The 22,172-nt window shown below is 37.4% G+C and overlaps 1 protein-coding gene across 1 annotated transcript; it reads left to right on the plus strand.

Annotated features, from left to right (window-relative positions):
• Positions 1 to 4,050: 4,050 nt before the first annotated feature.
• On the plus strand, positions 4,051 to 20,450 carry LOC127712876 (circumsporozoite protein-like). The gene is made up of 5 exons (XM_052219479.1): positions 4,051 to 4,132; positions 5,598 to 6,005; positions 7,418 to 7,633; positions 17,795 to 18,133; positions 20,119 to 20,450. Exons 1-5 carry the CDS (start codon positions 4,051 to 4,053, stop codon positions 20,448 to 20,450), a joined length of 1,377 nt encoding a protein of 458 aa, XP_052075439.1.
• Positions 20,451 to 22,172: the final 1,722 nt, after the last annotated feature.

Below are 22,172 nucleotides of genomic sequence, written 5' to 3' on the forward strand. Positions count from 1 at the left end.
AAGGAGTTTTTTTTTACACTTATGTTACCATGCGATCAATCCATGGGATCCTTCAATGGACAAAGACATGGACAATGATGTACTTGAAGAGCAAATGCCTAGTTTCCTTCTTGTTTGGAAATTAAAAAAAAGTGATGGTTTTTAATTAGGTAAGTTAAACTAGTGTATGCTGTGTACAGTATGCTGAGATGTACAAAATACTTTCGATTAACAAAAGAACTGCTCCCTCCCCCTTTTTATTTTCTATTCATATCAGTGCTTGTAATTAACAATAATTACATTAGATATATGTTTCATTATTATACGTTATTTTGGTTGGCTTACAACAATCTCGCGTCATTCTTCATTTCAAAATGAATTTCATGAATTGAAACATACATGATGACACACGTTTTTACAATAAAGTGCACAGGTAAATAAAAAGAAAAAATTAATAATAATCGTGTTTTCATGATCATAGCAAACAAAATGTAATTAAAATTATTGAATGCTTCTTTTAGTAATTTCATAGGGTTGTAAAAGCGTTGACCGTGCGTACATTTTTATAAATAAGCGCTTCCGCGCTTCATACAATATGTACTTCGGTCAACGTTTTTACACCCCAATGAATTTACAAAAAGAAGCATTCAATTCTTAAATAAGCTACAATAATGCACGTTTTCATTTCATATACATTTATTGAACACTGATAAGTGAGAAAAATGTACTGGTAAATAGTCAATACAATTTGAAAAATTGCGCTAGGAATACTTTATTATCGATTATTTTCCTTTGGTTTTTCCCCTGGATCACTAGAGCGTATATAAACAATGACGACCTTGTCGGAAATGTTATCCAGTTTTGTATTTCAATCTGTACAACGTTTTATCGGAAACTTCTATACTTGTATAAATAATCAATCTTTTCAGAATTAATTGAACAATTGCGACACAACTGGCGCTTGGTTGTCACGTTTTGTCATAATACACTAGCATCCTTAAAAGTGGGAGCATTTGTTTTTACATTCATTCACGCTGTCAGTACTGTTATCGCCAGCAATTTCCTAAAAATATATAAAGGGAAGTTCATCCAAAATTTACTGTATAAATATGATGATAAAAGGTTGTGCAAATCATATAAAGGTGCAGAGATGTATTTATATCAAATAAGTCACGTGACAACCATGGGGAAATTCCCATAAAAGTGAAAGTAGAAAAAAATAAGAAATCTTACAATCTATTTAATAGATATCACCCATATATGATCGCCTCGAATGTACAAATATACGATTTCCAGCAATATTTAGAAGAAATAGAAATTTGACAGAATTTTTACGGAAGTACAATTTGGACCGGCCTCAAACCACCTGCGTAACCCTAACCTTAATTCTGTCTGAAACCCTAATTCTAATGCTGTCTGTAACCCTTATCCTAATGTTGCCTGTAACCCTAACTATAATGCTGTCTGTAACCCTAACCCTTATGTTGTCTGTTACCCTAATCCTAAAACTGTCTGTAACTCTAACACTTGTGAAGTCTGTAACCCTAACCCTAATGCAGACTGTAATCCTAACACTAATGGTAATAGACATTTGTGAAAGCTGTCACACACCTACGATTAGGATTACAATTACATCTACAGGTAGCATTTAAATCTTTGGTCGTTTCAAAGTGTAACTATAATATGTCGTTCAAAAACAAAGTCAAAATTCTATGAAGTTTTTCTATAGTTGAACAACGGAGTTTTAAAAAAATGTATTTAATAATGTGTATACATTAATTATTTTACATGGTGTTATCAAGGTTAGACATGATGCATATGTACAGAGTTTTATAGAATGGTAAAACATCATTTAATAAATTTTACAAGAGACACAAAAAAATCGCAATTGTTTTGGCTAGGTTTAGACAATTGGAAATTTATTTCAGCAAGATGTTAAGAAAAGGCGATCAACTAAGAAGCATGTTGACAATATTTAATGTTTATGTATAGACATACATTTTCCCTTGCTTAAGAGAATGAGGGGATCAGCGGTTGGGTGTTTAAGACATATTTATTCTTCATGGTATTGTTCTTGCCGTTCGTTAAATTTTTATTATCTTTTATTTTTTTCTGAATTAGGGAAACTTTTGGAAAAAAACATAACACCGTTATCAATCAATATCTTTGTGTCTAATATATAATGTAAACAATTCGTCAGACTCTGTTAAAAAGTGAAATAGGTAAACTCAAATAATTGGAATTTTAATATCTATCTTTTATAATTAAACAAGACCAATACCACGACTGTACCTGCGTCGCTGCGTGTAATTGATTATACTGATTCAAAAGCATAAATAATCAATCCCTTCCATGTAGCAAAGAAAACCGTGACGAAAATTTTCCTTGCAGTAGAAGTTTTGTAAAATGTCAAACTATATATATATCGCCAAACAGGAGGTGGATGCAGCAGATGTAGAAATTACTTACACGCTGCAACTTATAATTACTAATTATAACGAAGCATAAAATGATTCCCTTCAAAAAACCAAGAAAACTTTGAGGAAAGTTTTCTACCCAAAAGTCTTTTGAGAGATGAACGGACAGACAGACGGACAGAGTTGAGCGGTTACTAAACCTGTTTTCGCCTTCTGCGACGAAGGAAAAAATGACAAGGTTTTTAGTTGTTTGTTTTTGTGCAATTTTTATAGAAATCTTGTGAATTGTTTGAGTATGGACGTTTTTGTTCACGGTGCAGATGAATATGGGTGGGTTCTGATCTGCCCGAAACATGATTCGAGACCGGTACAAGTTCAATATATAGTGCACCTATTTGACGGTGTTCATTTCAAAACAAAGTTTATTCTCAAAGAACAAAGTTGCAAAGGTTAATCAGGCGAGAAGAAGTTGTTAAAAAAAATCACGCACTATTTCATTCGGTTATGGAGCAAAGGCGGATACAAAAGTGTAATCGCGAAAGCATAGGCCATTGATACAAATGTATTTCAAAAGCACTGCGCTGCGTTGGGTTTAATGTTTATATTTCGAAACTTGATTATCGCTTTTTTCCCGTGATTTTCAAGTGCACCATTTGTAGATTACCCTCTGAACGAAATTTTTGCTGATTTGTTTATACTAAAATGATGAAGACACAATTTTAAATATAACATAAAGAGAAATGCCCTGTTTCTTTGGGAGAGCATATGCATGGTTCTCTGCAGTTTTAGGTGGGTGACAAAATATATTCGAACAGACATTCCGCATCATTGACACTTTATGGAAAACAACTTTACTATGAGTCTCTATATTTTTTTCATTTTCAGATGACCCCTTATATTTCGTCAACTGTAATCGTCAGTCTAAGTGTAATCCTAGGTATAGACCTAGTCTCCACAAATGTCTATTTGTAACCCTAGTCCTAATGTTGTCCGAAACCCTAACCCTAATACAGACTGCAATCCTTACCATAATGCAGACTGTAATCCTAACCCTAATGCAGACTGTAATCCCAACCCTAACGCAGAGTGTAATCCTCACCCAAATGCTGCCTGTAAAACTAACCCTAATGCTGTCTGTAACCCTCAAACTAATGTTGTCTGTAGCCCTAGCCTTAATGCTGTATGTAACCTTAACTCATATGCTGTATGTAACCCTAACTATAATGCTGTCTGTAACCCTATTCCTAATTCTGTCTGTAATCCTAACTCTAATGCTGTCTGTAACCCTAACCCTAATGCTGTCTGTTACCCTAACTCTAATGCTGTCTGTAACCCTAACCCTAATGCTGTCTGTTACCCTAACTCTAATGTTGTCTGTAACCCTAACATTTATGCTGTCTGTAATCCTAACACTATGATGTCTGTAATACTAACCCTAATGCTGTCTGTAATCATAACTATTATGCTGTCTGTAACCCTTATCCTAATGCTGTCTGTAACCCTAACCCTTATGTTGTCTGTTACCCTAATCTGAATGCTGTCTGTAACCCTTACACTAATGGTATCAGTAACCTTAACACTTATGGTGTCTGTAACCCTAACCCTAAGGCAGACTGTACTCCTAACCCTAATGATATCCGTAACTTTAACCCTGATGGTGTCTGTAATCCTAACTCCTAATGCAGACTGTGATCCTAGCCCTAACGCAGAGTGTAATCCTCACCCAAATGCTGTCTGTAATCCTAACTAATATGTTGTCTGTTACCCTAATCTGAATGCTGTCTGTAACCCTTACACTAAAGGTATCAGTAACCTTAACACTTATAATGTCTGTAACCCTAACCCTAATGTAGACTGTACTCCTACCCCTAATGATGTCCGTAACTTTAACCCTAATTGTGTCTGTAATCCTAACCCTAATGCAGACTGTGATCCTAACCCTAACGTAGAGTGTAATCCTTACTAAAATACAGTCTGTAACCCTCAAACTAATGTTGTCTGTATCTCTAACCCTAATGTTGTCTGTAACCCTAACTCTAATGCTGGCTGTTACCCTAACCGTAATGCTGTCTGTAACCCTATCCCTAATGTTATCTGTAACCCTTACATTTATGCTGTCTGTAACCTTAACATTAATGATGTGTGTAATACTAACCTTAATACTGTCTGTGATCCTAACAATAATGCTGTCTGTAATCCTAACCCTAATGCATACTGTAATCCTAACCCTAATGCTGTCTGTAAACCTAACCCTAATGCAGTCTGTAACCTTAACCCTAACGCTGTCAGTAAACCTTACCCTTATGCTTTCTGTAACATTAACCCTTATGGTGTCTGTAACCTTTACCTAATGGGATCTCTAATTCTAACCCTTACGCTGACTGTCATTCTAACTCTTAGGCTGTATGTTACCCTAACCCTTATGCAGTATGTAACCCTAACCTTAATGGTGTATGTAACCATTATCCTAAAGCTGGTTGCAACCCTAATCCTTATTTTATCTAAACTTTAATTCTAACACTAATGCTATTTGTAATCATCAATTCTAATTATGTTTGTAACCCTAACCCTAATGTTGTCTGTTACCCCAAGCCTAATGCTGTCTGTTACCCTAACCCTAATAGAGACTATTACCCTAGCCATAATGTTGTTTGTAATCCTACACATATTTCTGTGTGTAATCCTAACCCTAATGATGTCTGTAATCCTAACCCTAAAGCTGTCTGAAACCTTAACCCTAATGCTCTCTGAAACCCTACCCCTTATGCTGCCAGTAATCCAATACAAATGGTGTCTGTAATCCCTACCCGAATGCTGTCTGTAACCCTAACCCTAAGGGTGTATGTAGTCCTTACCATGATGATGTCTGTAACCCTTATCCTAATGTTGTCTGTAACCCAACTCTAATTGTGTCTGTTATCCTAACCCTAATGCTGACTGTAATCCTAACCCTAATGCTGTCTGTAAACCTAATCTAAATGTTGTCTGTAACCCTAAACCTAATGTTGTATGTAACCCTTTCCCTAATTCTGTCTGCAATCCTTATCATTATGTTGTGTGTAATCCTATCCCTAATGTTGTCTGCTTTCCTCCCCTTATAGTGTCTGTATTCCTCCCCTTATGGTGTCTGTAATCCTAATACTTACACTGTCTGCAATCCTAATCCTAAAAAAGACCGTTATCCTAATCCTAATGATGTAGGTAATCGTAACCCTAAGGGTATCTGTAATCCTTACCCTAATGGAGTCTGTAATGCTAACACCAAGCGTGTCTGTAATCCTAATCCTAATGGTGTCTGGAATCCTAAACCTAATGCAGACTCTAACATTAACCACAATGCTGTCTGTAACCCTAACCCTTATGCTGTCTGTTACCCTAATCTGAATGCTCTCTGTAACCCTTACACTTATGGTATCAGTAACCTTAACACTTATGGTGTCTGTTACCCTAACTCTAATGCAGACTGTACTCCTAACCCTAATGATATCCGTAACTTTAACCCTAATCGTGTCTGTAATCCTAACCCTAATGCAGACTGTGATCCTAACCCTAACGCAGAGTGTAATCCTCACCCAAATGCTGTCTGTAATCCTAACTATAATGCTGTCTGTAACCCTAACCCTAATGCTGTCTGTAACCCTAACCCTTATGTTGTCTGTTACCCTAATCTGAATACTGTCTGTAACCCTTACACTAAAGGTATCAGTAACCTTAACACTTATAATGTCTGTAACCCTAACCCTTATGCAGACTGTACTCCTAACCCTAATGATGTCCGTAACTTTAACCCTAATGGTGTCTGTAATCCTAACCCTAATGCAGACTGTGATCCTAACCTTAACGCAGAGTGTAATCCTTACCAAAATGCAGTCTGTAACCCTAATCCTCATGCTGTCTGTAAACCTCAAACTAATGTTGTCTGTATCTCTAACCCTAATGTTGTCTGTAACCCTAACTCTAATGCTGGCTGTTACCCTAACCCTAATGCTGTCTGTAACCCTAACCCTAATGTTATCTGTAACCCTTACATTTATGCTGTCTGTAACCGTAACACTAATGATGTCTGTAATACTAACCATAATGCTGTCTGTGATACTAACCATAATGCTGTGTGTAATCCTTATCCTAATGCATACTGTAATCCTAACCCTAATGCTGTCTGTAAACCTAACCCTAATGCAGTCTGTAACCTTAACCCTAATGCTGTCAGTAAACCTTACCCTTATGCTTTCTGTAACATTAACCCTAATAGTGTCTGTAACCTTAACCTAATGGGATCTCTAATTCTAACCCTTACGCTGACTGTCATTCTAACTCTTAGGCTGTCTGTTACCATAACCCTTATGCAGTATGTAACCCTAACCTTAATGGTGTATGTAACCATTATCCTAAAGCTGGTTGAAACCCTAATCCTAATTTTATCTAAACTTTAATTCTAACACTAATGCTATTTGTAATCATAATTCTAATTATGTCTGTAACCCTAACCCTAATGTTGTCTGTTACCCCAAGCCTAATGCTGTCTGTTATCCTAACCATAATGCAGACTGTAATCCTAACCCTAATAGAGACTATTACCCTAACCATAATGTTGTCTGTAATCCTACACATATTTCTGTCTGTAATGCTAACCCTAAGGCTGTCTGAAACCTTAAACCTAATGCTCTCTGAAACCCTACCCCTTATGCTGCCAGTAATCCAAAACAAATTTTGTCTGTAATCCCTACCCGAATGCTGTCTGTAACCCTAACCCTAAGGGTGTCTGTAGTCCTTACCATGATGCTGTCTGTAACCCTTATCCTAATGTTGTCTGTAACCCTACCCCTAATTGTGCCTGTTATCCTAACCCTAATGCTGACTGTAATTCTAACCCTAATGCTGTCTGTAAACCTAAACCTAAATGTTGTCTGTAACCCTAAACCTAATGTTGTATGTAACCCTTTCCCTAAGGCTGTCTAATTCTTACACTGTCTGCAATCCTAATCCTAAAGAAGACTGTTATCCTAATCCTAATGATGTAGGTAATCGTAACCCTAAGGGTATCTGTAATCCTAACCCTAATGGAGTCTGTAATGCTAACACCAAGCGTGTCTGTAATCCTAATCCTAATGGTGTCTGTAATCCTAATCCTAATGGTGTCTGTAATCCTAAACCTAATGCAGACTCTAACATTAACCCAAATGCTGACTGTAACCCTAACTCTAATGATGTCTGTGACCCTAGCTCTAATGTTGTCTGTAATCTTTACCCTTATGGTGTTTATAATCATAACCCTAATGCACACTATAACCATAACCCTTATGCTGTCGGTTATTCAAACCCAAATGCTGTCTGTAACCCTTACCCGAATGCTGTCTGTAATCCTAACAGTAATACAGACTGTAACCCCAACCCTTAAGGTGTCTGTAATCCTAACCCTAATGCAGACTGTATTTCTATCCTTAATGCTGTCTTTAATTCTAACCCCAACGGTGTCTGTAATCCTAACCCTAATGGAGTATGTAATCCTAACCCTAATGCTGTATGTTATCCTTACCTTAATGCTGTATGTAATCCTAACACTAATGCTATATGTAATCCTAACCATTATTCTGTCTTAAACCCTTATCCTAATGCTGTCTCTTACCCTAACCCTTGTTCAGACTGTAACTCTAACCCTAATGGTGTCTTTAACTCTAACCTAAATGGTGTCTTATAACCCTAACCCAACTGATGAATGTATTCCTAACCCTAATCCAGTCTGTAATCCTAACCCTAATACAAACTGTATTTCTAACACTAATGCTGTCTTTAATCCTAACCCTAATGGTGTCTGTAACCTTAAAATTTAAATTTGCTTAACGTGCAGGGGCAAATATTTTTATGCATGTTCCCGACGAAATTACATGTGCGATTCGGTCTTTTGATCTGACGATTCCTTTATATAGATTGATGTTTCCGTACAACTGCAGTTTCATTTATCTAGCATGTTCAGTTCGCCTAAAAATCAAACCAAAAATTTGGTTCTTAAGTCAATCTAGTTCGGTTTATTGGTCGACAAAGATGGTGGGTTGAACATTTAACAGACACATAACGAAGAGGTATGCTGACCTGTTTGGAAAAACATTCCCTAAACCAAATTCTTAGAATCAAGCATCACTTTTAAAATTTCTTTATTAATATTTTCGACCTTTTCCCATGTGAACCAACTTTTTGCCCAGTACTGTTGACAAATATAAAAACTTTAACGGTATGGGTTTTACTAATTGTTGAAGGCCTAACGGTGACCTATAGTTGTTCAGTAACTTCCATGGTGGAGAGTTGTCTCAATGGCAATCATACAAGTAACACATCTTCTTATTTGCATATGTAACAGATCAACTTTCAACAAATGTAAACTGATGGCGGAATAAACTCTAAAATTTTAACATTTTCACGATCGTAATGTTTTCCATTTAATAAATCGCCGCGATATAGTCTTTTTGCGGTAATTGAAAAAAAATATTTTCAACCTAAAAGATAATATATATCGATTGGAATGATGTAAACAATGAATACTTTGTGTTCCTTGTGCATTGGTCCCTTTATTGATTATTAAATAAAAATTAGATTAAACCAGCATTCTCGTTTTATATTGTTGCAAAATTACTTAGATGACGCTAGTTTTCATATCACTTATCAACCATCTTTCTTATCTATAGAGTTACTGCATGTGTACAAATTATCTTTTTTAATTTGTATTTTTAACTGATATTGTTTCGCTGCATTTTAAAAATCTAGCATCATTAACTATAAATTACTTAATAGTTTACAAATGTATTTGTAGACCACTTTCGAGTTCATCCGTCACCGGGATCGCCTGTATCCTTGCACTATTAACGTTCATCAAGCATCTTAGTGATCGTCATTGTGCAGGATAAACTAGAAATAACGTTTGTTTTGTAAGTACTTAATCACAGTTCCCTAATGACAGCAGTGCTGATTTTCAATTATGAGAATTTAATTTGCCAAACAATTCGTGCAATATAGCATTATAGTTTTCCAACCACTCGCTCAACATTGGAACGGAAGTGACGATGCCCCTAAACGCACGAATGATGTTCACTGAAACCAGAGTTTTTGACGGAAATGCATCGAACTCGAAAGTTGTCTAATTTCTTTTAATTGTGAATATTTGTTGGAGGTACTTATCTGACTAAAATCGATAACGTTAGGAACGGATTAACGATACTTAAACGGGGATGCTGTTCTGCTTGAGTGATTTACCTTACAAATAGGCGGACACTTTAAAGATTAAAAGGATTTAACATCAGTTTGATTTCGTTTAACGGGGGCGTGGCTAATTAGTTTGACAAGGCTTAACCACATCTGAAACTAACTTGAATGACCGCAAGGAAATCTATTTGACTGGTATTAAAATAATTTGATATGGATTGAAATGCATCAAAAAAAACTTTAATTTTTGTCAATCGTTATCTAATGATAATCAATCTTTTTTAAATGTCGTTAATACCTTTTTGGCCGTTCAAGCCAAATTCGGGTTACTAGTCTAAGAAGCATGTTGACGATATTTAATGTTTTTGTATAGACATACATTTTCCCTTTTTTAAGAGAATGGGGGGATCAGCGGTTGGGTGTTTAAGACATATGTATTCTTCATGGTATTGTTCTTGTCGTTCGTTAAATTTTTATTATCTTTTTTTTTTTTCTGAATTAGGGAAACTTTTGGAGAAAAACATAACACCGTTATCAATCAATATCTTTGTGTCGAATATATAATGTAAACAATTCGTCAGACTCTGTTAAAAAGTGCAATAGGTGAACTCAAAAAATTGGAATTTTAATATCTATCTTTTATAATTAAACAAGACCAATACCGCGACTGTACCTGCGTCGCTGCGTGTAATTGATTATACTGATTCAAAAACATAAATAATAATTCCCTTCCATATACCAAAGAAAACCTTGACGAAAATTTTCCTTGCAGTAGAAGTTTTGTAAAATGTCAAACTATATATATATCACCAAACAGGAGGTGGCTGCAGCAGATGTAGAAATTACTTACACGCTGCAACTTATAATTACTAATTATAACGAAGCATAAAATGGTTACCTTCAAAAAGCCAAGAAAACTTTGAGGAAAGTTTTCTACCCAAAAGTCTTTTAAGAAATGAACGGACAGACGGACGGACAGAGTTGAGCGGTTACTTAACCTGTTTTCGCCTTCTGCGACGAAGGAAAAAATGACAACAAGGTTTTTAGTTGTTTGTTTTTGTGCAATTTTTATAAAAATCTTGTGAATTGTTTGAGTATGGACGTTTTTGTTCACGGTGTAGATGAATATGGGTGGGTTCTGATCTGCCCGAAACATGATTCGAGACCGGTACAATTTCAATATATAGTGCACTTATTTGACGGTGTTCATTTCAACACAAAGTTTATTCTCAAAAGAACAAAGTTGCAAAGGTTAATCAGGCGAGAAGAAATTGTTAAAAAAAATCACGCACTATTTCATTCGGTTATGGAGCAAAGGCGGATACAAAAGTGTAATCGCGAAAGCATAGGCCATTGATACAAATGTATTTCAAAAGCACTGCGCTGCGTTGGGTTTAGTGATTATATTTCGAAACTTGTTTATCGCTTTTTTCCCGTGATTTTCAACTGCACCATTTGTAGATTACCCTCTGAACGAAATTTTTGCTGATTTGTTTATACAAAAATAATGAAGACACAATTTTAAATATAACATAAAGAGAAATGCCCTGTTTTTTTGGGAGACCATATGCATGGCATCTGCAGTTTTAGGTGGGTGACAAAATATATCCGAACAGACATTCCGCATCATTGACACTTTATGGAAAACAACATATTTTACGAAACCCCCAGAAAATGTATGATAAGGGTAGAAAATTTAAATAAACTTATTCCACATTATAGAGTAAAGGTTTAACACGTCATCGGAGAATTAAAAAATAAAAAAAAGTTTTTCGGTGACATCTAATACAGCGATTCGAATCTGTTGTGACCATATACGCTGAATTAGTATGTCGTCGAAAAGACCTATTTACAATACCAAAAAAAATATATGCCTTTACTATGAGTCTCTATATTTTTTTTAATTTTCAGGTCACCCCTTGTTTTTCGTCAACTGTAATCGTCAGTCTAAGTGTAATCCTAGGTATAGACCTAGTTTCCACAAATGTCTATTTGTAACCCTAATCCTAATCCTAATGGTGCCCGAAACCCTAACCCTAATACAGACTGCAATCCTTACCATAATGCAGACTGTAATCCTAACACTAATGCAGACTGTAATCCTAACTTTAACGCAGAGTGTAATCCTCACCCAAATGCTGTCTGTAAAACTAACCCTAATGCTGTCTGTAACCCTCAAACTAATGTTGTCTGTAACCGTAGCCTTAATGCTGTATGTAACCTTAACTCATATGCTGTTTGTAACCCTAACTCTAATGCTGTCTGTAACCCTATTCCTAATGCTGTCTGTAATCCTAAATTTAATGCTGTCTGTAACCCTAACCGTAATGCTGTCTGTTAACCTAACTCTAATGTTGTCTGTAACCTTTACATTTATGTTGTCTGTAATACTAACACTAATGATGTCTGTAATACTAACCCTTATGCTGTCTGTAATCCAAACTTTTATGCTGTCGGTAACCCTAATCCTAATGCTGTCTGTAACCCTAACCCTTATGTTGTCCGTTACCCTACTCTGAATGCTGTCTGTAACCCTTACACTTATGGTATCAGTAACCTTAACACTTATGATGTCTGTTACCCTAACCCTAATGCAGACTGTACTCATCACCCTAATGATATCCGTAACTTTAACTCTAATGGTGTCTGTAATCCTAACCCTAATGCAGACTGTGATCCTAACCCTAACGCAGAGTGAAATCCTCACCAAAATGAAGTCTGTAACCCTAATCATAATGCTGTCTGTCAACCTCAAACTAATGTTGTCTGTATCTCTAACACTTATGTTGTCTCTAACCCTAACTCTAATGCTGGCTGTTACCCTAACCCTAATGCTGTCTGTAACCATAACCCTAATGTTATCTGTAACCCTTACATTTATGCTGTCTGTAACCCTAACACTAATGATGTCTGTAATCCTAACAGTAATGCAGACTGTAATCCTTACCCTAATACTGTCTGTAACCCTAACCCTTATGTTATCTGTAACCCTTACATTTATGCTGTCATAAACCCTAACACTACTGCTGTCTGTAACCCTAACCCTAATGCTGTCTGTAACCCTAACCCTAATGCTGTCATAAACTCTAACACTAATGCTGTCTGTTAATCTAGCCCTAATGCTGTCACCATAAACCGAATTCTGTCTGTAATCCTTACCCTACTGTTGTCTATAACTATAACCCTAGTAAAGTCTGTAACCCTAACACGAATGACGTATCTCTCTAATTCTAACCCTAATGCTGTCTGTAATCTTAGAACTTACCATAATGCTGACTGTAATCCTAACCCTAATGCTGTCTGTAATCCTAACCCTAATAGTGTCTGTAACCCTAACCCTTATGCTGTCTGTAATCCAAACCCTAATGCTGTTTGTAATCCAAACCCTAATGATATCTGTAACCCTAACCCTAATACTGAAATAAACCCTAACACTACTGCTGTCATAAACCCTAACAGTAATGCTGTCTGTAACCCAAACCCTAATGCTGTCTGTGACCTTAACCCTAATGCTGTTATAAACTCTAACACTAATGCTGTCTGTTAATCTAGCCCTAATGCTGTCACCATAAACCTAATTCTGTCTGTATTCCTAACCCTACTGTTGTCTATAACTATAACCCTAGTACAGTCTGTAACCTTAACACGAATGACGTAACTCTGTAATTCTAACCCTATTGCTGACTGTATTCCTAACCCTAATGCTGTCTGTGATCCCAGCACTTACCATAATGCTGACTGTAATCCTAACCCTTATGCTTTCTGTAACCCTAACCCTAATGCTGCCTGTAACCCTAACCCTTATGCTGTCTGTATCCCTAACACTAATGATGTCTGTAACCCTAACCCAAATGCTGACTGTAACCCTAACCCTAAATCTGTCTGTTACCATAACACTATTGATATCTGTAACCCTAACCCTAATGGTGTCCTTAACCCTGACCTTAATGGTGTCTTTAACCCTAACCCAAATGATGATTGTATTCCTAACCCTAATCCAGTCTGTATTCCTAACCTAAATGGAGTCTGTGATCCTAACCCAAATGGTATCTGTAACCTTAATCCTAAAGCTGACTTTACTCCTAACTCTAATGCTGTTTGAAAGCCTAACCCTAATGTTGTCTGTAAACCTGACCCTAATACAGACTATAAAATTAAACCTAATGCTGTCTGTAACTCTTACCCTAATGCTGTCTGTAACCCTAACCCTAATAGTGTCTGTAATCCTAACCCTGATGCTGTCTGTAATCCTAACTTTAATGCTGTCTGTAATCCTAACCCTAATTGTATCTGTAACCCTAACTCTTATGCTGTCATAAACCCTTACACTACTGCTGTCATAAACCTTAACACTAACGCTGTCTGTAACCCTAACCCTAATGCTGTCTGTTACCCTAACCCTAATGCTGTCATAAACCCTAACACTAACGCTGTCTGTAAATATAGCCCTAATGCTGTCACCCTAACCCTTATTCTGTCTGTAATCCTAACCCAACTGTTGTCTATAACCATAACCCTAGTACAGGCTGTAACCCTAACACGAATAACGTCTGTAATTCTAACCCTAATGCTGATTTTTATCCTAACCCTTTTGCTGTCTGTAATCTTAGCACTTACCATAATGCTGCCTGTAACTCTAGCCCTTATGTTGTCTGTAACCCTAACTCTAATGCTGGCTGTAACCCTAACCCTAATGCTGTCTGTAACCCTAACCCTAATGTTATCTGTAACCCTAACATTTATGCTGTCTGTAACCCTAACACCAATGATGTCTGTAATACTAACCCTAATGCTGTCTGTAATCCTGACCATAATGCTGTCTGTAATCCTTATCCTAATGCATACCTTTATCCTTACCATAATGCTGTCTGTAAACCTAACCCTAATGCAGTCTGTAACCTTAACCCTAATGCTGTCAGTAAACCTTACCCTAATGCATTCTGTAACATTAACCCTAATGGTGTCTGTAACCTTAACCTAATGGGATCTCTAATTCTAACCCTAATGCTGACTGTCATTCTAACTCTTAGGCTGTCTTTTACCCTAACCCTTATGCAGTATGTAACCCTAACCTTATTGGTGTAACCTTATTGGTGTATGTAACCATTATCCTAAAGCTGGCTACAACCATAACTCTAATGCAGACTTTAATTCTAACACTAATGCTGTTTGTAATCATAATTCTAATTCTGTCTGTAACCCTAACCCTAATAATGTCTGTCACCCCAAGCCTAATGCTGTCTGTTACCCTTCGTCTGATGCTGTCTGTTACCCTAACCATAATGCAGACTGTGATCCCAACCCTAATGATGGAGACTATTACCCTTACTATAATGTTGTCTGTTATCCTAACCCTATTTCTGTCTGTAATCCTAACCATATTGATGTCTGTAACCCTAACCCTAAAGCTGTCTGAAACCTTAACCCTAATGCTCTCTGTAACCCTACCCCTTATGCTGCCAGTAATCCAATACAAATGGTGACTGTAATCCCTACCCGAATGCTGTCTGTAACCCTAACCCTAAGGGTGTCTGTAGTCCTTACCATAATGCTGTCTATAACCCTTATCATAATGTTGTCTGTAACCCTACCCCTCATTGTGTCTGTTATCCTAATCCTAATGCGGACTGTTTATCCTAACCCTAATGCTTAATGCTGTCTGTAAACCTAACCTTAATGTTGTCTATAACCCTAAACCTAATGTTGTCTTCAACCCTAACCCTAATGCTGTCTGCAATCCTTATCATAATGCTGTGTGTAACCCTATCCTTAATGCACTTATAGTGTCTGTATTTCTCCTCTTATGGTGTCTGTAATACTAATTCTTACACTGTCTGAAACCCTAACCTAAATGGTGTCTGCAATCCTAATCCTAAAGAAGACTGTTATCCTAATCCTAAAGATGTAGGTAATCCTAACACCAAGGGTGTCTGTAATCCTAATCCTAATGGTGTCTGTAATCCTAAACCTAATGCAGACTGTAACCTTAACCCAAATGCTGACTTTAACTCAAACTCTAATGATGTCTGTGACCCCAGCTCTAATGCTGTCTGTAATCTTAATCCTTATGGTGTCTATAATCATAACCCTAATGCACATTGTAACCATAACCCAATGCTGTCGGTTATTCAAACCCAAATGCTGACTGTAATCCTAACTCGAATGCTGTGTGTAATCCTAACAGTAATGCAGACTGTAAACCTTACCCTAATGCTGTCTGTAACCCTAACCCTTAAGGTGTCTGTAATCCTAACCCTAATTTAGACTGTATTTCTAACACTAATGCTGTCTTTAATCCTAACCCTAATGCAGACTGTATTTCTAACACTAATGCTGTCTTTAATCCTAACCCTAATGTTGTCTTTAATCCTAACCCTAAAGCAGGTATCCTTACTTTTATGCAAACTGTTATCCTTTTCCTAATTCTGTCTGTAACCCTAACCCTAATGCAGTCTGTAACAATAACCTTTATGGTGTATGTAATTCTAACTTTAATGCTAACTGTCATCCTAACCCTTAAGCTGTCTGTAACTTTAACCGTAATGCTGTATCTAACCTAAACCTAATGGCGTCTGTAACCCTAACCTTAATGCAGTCGGTAATCCTTACCATAATGCTGTCTGTTATCATAATCCTAAAGCTGATCACAACCCTAACCCTAATGCTGTTTGTATTCCTAACCCTAATACAGACTGTTACACCTAACCCGAATGTTGTCTGTAACCCTAATTTTAATGTTGTCTGTAAGCCTTAACCTAATGTTGTCTGTAATCCTAACCCTAATGCTGTTTGTATTCCTAACCCTAATACAGACTGTTACCCTTACCCGAATGCTGTCAGTACCCAAACCTTAATGTTGTCTGTAATCCTAACCTTAATGCTGACTGTAATCCTAACCCTAACGCTGTCTGTAACCATAACACTAATGATGTCTGTAACCCTAGCCCTAATGATGACTGTAATCTTAACCCTAATGATTTCTGTAACCCTAACCCTTATGCTTTCATAAACCCTTACACTACTGCTGTCATAAACCCTAACACTAATGCTGTCTGTAACCCTTACACTAATGCTGTCTGTAACCTTAAATTTATGGCTGTTATAAACCCTAACACTAATGATGTCTTTAAATCTAGCCCTAATACTGTCACACTAACCCTAATTCTGTCTGTAATACTAACCCTACTGTTGTCTATAACAATAACCCTAGTACTGTATGTAACCCTAACACAAATGACGTCTGTAATTCTAACCCTAATGCAGACTGTAACCCTAACCCTAATGATGACTGTAACCCAAACCCTAAATCTGTCTGTAACCCTAACCCTAATGATGTCTGTAACACTAACCCTTATGCTGTCTGTAAACCTCACACTAATGATGTCCGTAATCCTAACCCTTATGCTGTCTGTAACCCTCACACTAATGCTGACTGTAATCCTAACCCTAATGCAGTCTGTAATCCTAGCACTAACCATAATGCTGACTGTAATCGTAACCCTAATGCTGTTAGTAACCCTAACCCTAATGCTGTCTGTAACCCTAACCCTTATGCTGTCTGTAACTCTAACACTAATGATGTCTGTAATCCTAACCCTAAATCGGTCTGTTACCCTAACACTAATGATGTCTGTAACCTTAACCCTAATGGTGTCTGTAATTCTAACCTTAATGCTAACTGCCATCCTCACCCTTAAGCTGTCTGTAACTTTAAACGTTATGCTGTATCTCACCCTAAACCTAATGGCGCCTGAAACCCTAACCTTAATGCAGTCGGTAATCCTACCCTTATGCTGTCTGTAATCCTAATCCTAAAGCTGACTATAACCCTAACCCTAATGCTGTCTGTAACCCTAACCTTAATGCTCACTGTAATCCTAACCCTAATGCTGACTGTAATCATAACCCTAATGATTTCTGTAACCCTAACCCCAATGCTGTCTGTAACCCTAACCCTAATTCTGTCTGTAATCCTAAACCTAATGTTGTCTTCAACCCTAACCCTAATGCTGTCTGCAATCCTTATCATAATGCTGTGTGTAACCCTATCCTTAATGCTGTCTGTATTCCTGCCCTATAGTGTCTGTATTCCTCCCCTGATGGTGTCTGTAATCCTAATTCTTACACTGTCTGAAACCCTAACCTAAATGGTGTCTGCAATCCTAATCCTAAAGAAGACTGTTATCCTAATCCTAAAGATGTAGGTAATCCTAACCCCAAGGGTGTCTGTAATCATCCTAATCCTAATGGTGTCTGTAATCCTAATCCAAATGGTGTCTGTAATCCTAAACCTAATGCAGACTGTAACCTTAACCCAAATGCTGACTTTAACTCAAACTCTAATGATGTCTGTGACCCCAGCTCTAATGCTGTCTGTAATCTTAATCCTAATGGTGTCTATAATCATAACCCTTATGCACATTGTAACCATAACCCTTATGCTGTCGGTTATTCAAACCCAAATGCTGACTGTAATCCTAACTCGAATGCTGTGTGTAATCCTAACAGTAATGCAGACTGTAATCCTTACCCTGATGCTGTCTGTAACCCTAACCCTTAAGGTGTCTGTAATCCTAACCCTAATTTAGACTGTATTTCTAACACTAATGCTGTCTTTAATCCTAACCCTAATGCAGACTGTATTTCTAACACTAATGCTGTCTTTAATCCTAACCCTAATGTTGTCTTTAATCCTAACCCTAAAGCAGGTATCCTTACTTTTATGCAAACTGTTATCCTTTTCCTAATTCTGTCTGTAACCCTAACCCTAATGCAGTCTGTAACATTAACCTTTATGGTGTATGTAATTCTAACTTTAATGCTAACTGTCATCCTAACCCTTAAGCTGTCTGTAACTTTAACCGTAATGCTGTATCTAACCTAAACCTAATGGCGTCTGTAACCCTAACCTTAATGCAGTCGGTAATCCTTACCATAATGCTGTCTGTTATCCTAATCCTAAAGCTGATCACAACCCTAACCCTAATGCTGTTTGTATTCCTAACCCTAATACAGACTGTTACACCTAACCCGAATGTTGTCTGTAACCCTAATTTTAATGTTGTCTGTAAGCCTTAACCTAATGTTGTCTGTAATCCTAACCCTAATGCTGTTTGTATTCCTAACCCTAATACAGACTGTTACCCTTACCCGAATGCTGTCAGTACCCAAACCTTAATGTTGTCTGTAATCCTAACCTTAATGCTGACTGTAATCCTAACCCTAACGCTGTCTGTAACCATAACACTAATGATGTCTGTAACCCTAGCCCTAATGATGACTGTAATCTTAACCCTAATGATTTCTGTAACCCTAACCCTTATGCTTTCATAAACCCTTACACTACTGCTGTCATAAACCCTAACACTAATGCTGTCTGTAACCCTTACACTAATGCTGTCTGTAACCTTAAATTTATGGCTGTTATAAACCCTAACACTAATGATGTCTTTAAATCTAGCCCTAATACTGTCAAACTAACCCTAATTCTGTCTGTAATACTAACCCTACTGTTGTCTATAACAATAACCCTAGTACTGTATGTAACCCTAACACAAATGACGTCTGTAATTCTAACCCTAATGCAGACTGTAACCCTAACCCTAATGATGACTGTAACCCAAACCCTAAATCTGTCTGTAACCCTAACCCTAATGATGTCTGTAACACTAACCCTTATGCTGTCTGTAAACCTCACACTAATGATGTCCGTAATCCTAACCCTTATGCTGTCTGTAACCCTCACACTAATGCTGACTGTAATCCTAACCCTAATGCAGTCTGTAATCCTAGCACTAACCATAATGCTGACTGTAATCGTAACCCTAATGCTGTTAGTAACCCTAACCCTAATGCTGTCTGTAACCCTAACCCTTATGCTGTCTGTAACTCTAACACTAATGATGTCTGTAATCCTAACCCTAAATCGGTCTGTTACCCTAACACTAATGATGTCTGTAACCTTAACCCTAATGGTGTCTGTAATTCTAACCTTAATGCTAACTGCCATCCTCACCCTTAAGCTGTCTGTAACTTTAAACGTTATGCTGTATCTCACCCTAAACCTAATGGCGCCTGAAACCCTAACCTTAATGCAGTCGGTAATCCTACCCTTATGCTGTCTGTAATCCTAATCCTAAAGCTGACTATAACCCTAACCCTAATGCTGTCTGTAACCCTAACCTTAATGCTCACTGTAATCCTAACCCTAATGCTGACTGTAATCATAACCCTAATGATTTCTGTAACCCTAACCCCAATGCTGTCTGTAACCCTAACCCTAATTCTGTCTGTAATCCTAAACCTAATGTTGTCTTCAACCCTAACCCTAATGCTGTCTGCAATCCTTATCATAATGCTGTGTGTAACCCTATCCTTAATGCTGTCTGTATTCCTGCCCTATAGTGTCTGTATTCCTCCCCTGATGGTGTCTGTAATCCTAATTCTTACACTGTCTGAAACCCTAACCTAAATGGTGTCTGCAATCCTAATCCTAAAGAAGACTGTTATCCTAATCCTAAAGATGTAGGTAATCCTAACCCCAAGGGTGTCTGTAATCATCCTAATCCTAATGGTGTCTGTAATCCTAATCCAAATGGTGTCTGTAATCCTAAACCTAATGCAGACTGTAACCTTAACCCAAATGCTGACTTTAACTCAAACTCTAATGATGTCTGTGACCCCAGCTCTAATGCTGTCTGTAATCTTAATCCTAATGGTGTCTATAATCATAACCCTTATGCACATTGTAACCATAACCCTTATGCTGTCGGTTATTCAAACCCAAATGCTGACTGTAATCCTAACTCGAATGCTGTGTGTAATCCTAACAGTAATGCTGTCTGTAACCCTAACCCTTAAGGTGTCTGTAATCCTAACCCTAATTTAGACTGTATTTCTAACACTAATGCTGTCTTTAATCCTAACCCTAATGCAGACTGTATTTCTAACACTAATGCTGTCTTTAATCCTAACCCTAATGTTGTCTTTAATCCTAACCCTAAAGCAGGTATCCTTATTTTTATGCAAACTGTTATCCTTTTCCTAATTCTGTCTGTAACCCTAACCCTAATGCAGTCTGTAACATTAACCTTTATGGTGTATGTAATTCTAACTTTAATGCTAACTGTCATCCTAACCCTTAAGCTGTCTGTAACTTTAACCGTAATGCTGTATCTAACCTAAACCTAATGGCGTCTGTAACCCTAACCTTAATGCAGTCGGTAATCCTTACCATAATGCTGTCTGTTATCCTAATCCTAAAGCTGATCACAACCCTAACCCTAATGCTGTTTGTATTCCTAACCCTAATACAGACTGTTACACCTAACCCGAATGTTGTCTGTAACCCTAACTTTAATGTTGTCTGTAAGCCTTAACCTAATGTTGTCTGTAATCCTAACCCTAATGCTGTTTGTATTCCTAACCCTAATACAGACTGTTACCCTTACCCGAATGCTGTCTGTACCCAAACCTTAATGTTGTCTGTAATCCTAACCTTAATGCTGACTGTAATCCTAACCCTAACGCTGTCTGTAACCATAACACTAATGATGTCTGTAACCCTAGCCCTAATGATGACTGTTATCTTAACCCTAATGATTTCTGTAACCCTAACCCTTATGCTTTCATAAACCCTTACACTACTGCTGTCATAAACCCTAACACTAATGCTGTCTGTTTCCCTTACACTAATGCTGTCTGTAACCTTAAATTTATGGCTGTCATAAACCCTAACACTAATGATGTCTGTAAATCTAGCCCTAATACTGTCACACTAACCCTAATTCTGTCTGTAATACTAACCCTACTGTTGTCTATAACAATAACCCTAGTACAGTATGTAACCCTAACACAAATGACGTCTGTAATTCTAACCCTAATGCAGACTGTAACCCTAACCTTAATGATGACTGTAACCCAAACCCTAAATCTGTCTGTAACCCTAACCCTAATGATGTCTGTAACACTAACCCTTATGCTGTCTGTAAACCTCACACTAATGATGTCCGTAATCCTAACCCTTATGCTGTCTGTAACCCTCACACTAATGCTGACTGTAATCCTAACCCTAATGCAGTCTGTAATCCTAGCACTAACCATAATGCTGACTGTAATCGTAACTCTAATGCTGTTAGTAACCCTAACCCTAATGCTGTCTGTAACCCTAACCCTTATGCTGTCTGTAACTCTAACACTAATGATGTCTGTAATCCTAACCCTAAATCGGTCTGTTACCCTAACACTAATGATGTCTGTAACCTTAACCCTAATGGTGTCTGTAATTCTAACCTTAATGCTAACTGCCATCCTAACCCTTAAGCTGTCTGTAACTTTAAACGTTATGCTGTATCTCACCCTAAACCTAATGGCGCCTGAAACCCTAACCTTAATGCAGTCGGTAATCCTACCCTTATGCTGTCTGTAATCCTAATCCTAAAGCTGACTATAACCCTAACCCTAATGCTGTCTGTAACCCTAACCTTAATGCTCACTGTAATCCTTACCCTAATGATGACTGTAATCATAACCCTAATGATTTCTGTAACCCTAACCCCAATGCTGTCTGTAACCCTAACCCTA

Source organism: Mytilus californianus, unplaced genomic scaffold (assembly GCF_021869535.1).
Source record: "Mytilus californianus isolate M0D057914Y unplaced genomic scaffold, xbMytCali1.0.p SCAF_8, whole genome shotgun sequence".
NCBI classification, from domain to species: Eukaryota; Metazoa; Mollusca; class Bivalvia; order Mytilida; family Mytilidae; genus Mytilus; species Mytilus californianus.

Bases quoted from the DNA above. Each gene is read 5' to 3' on its own strand.
- LOC127712876 (XM_052219479.1), top strand. From the start codon at position 4,051: ATGGTGTCTGTAATCCTAACTCCTAATGCAGACTGTGATCCTAGCCCT. The intron at 7,634-17,794 runs GTAATCTTTACC...CTAAAGATGTAG, and splicing joins CCCTAGCTCTAATGTTGTCT to GTAATCCTAACCCCAAGGGT. The intron at 18,134-20,118 runs GTAACCCTAACC...CTAAAGATGTAG, and splicing joins TCCTTACCCTGATGCTGTCT to GTAATCCTAACCCCAAGGGT.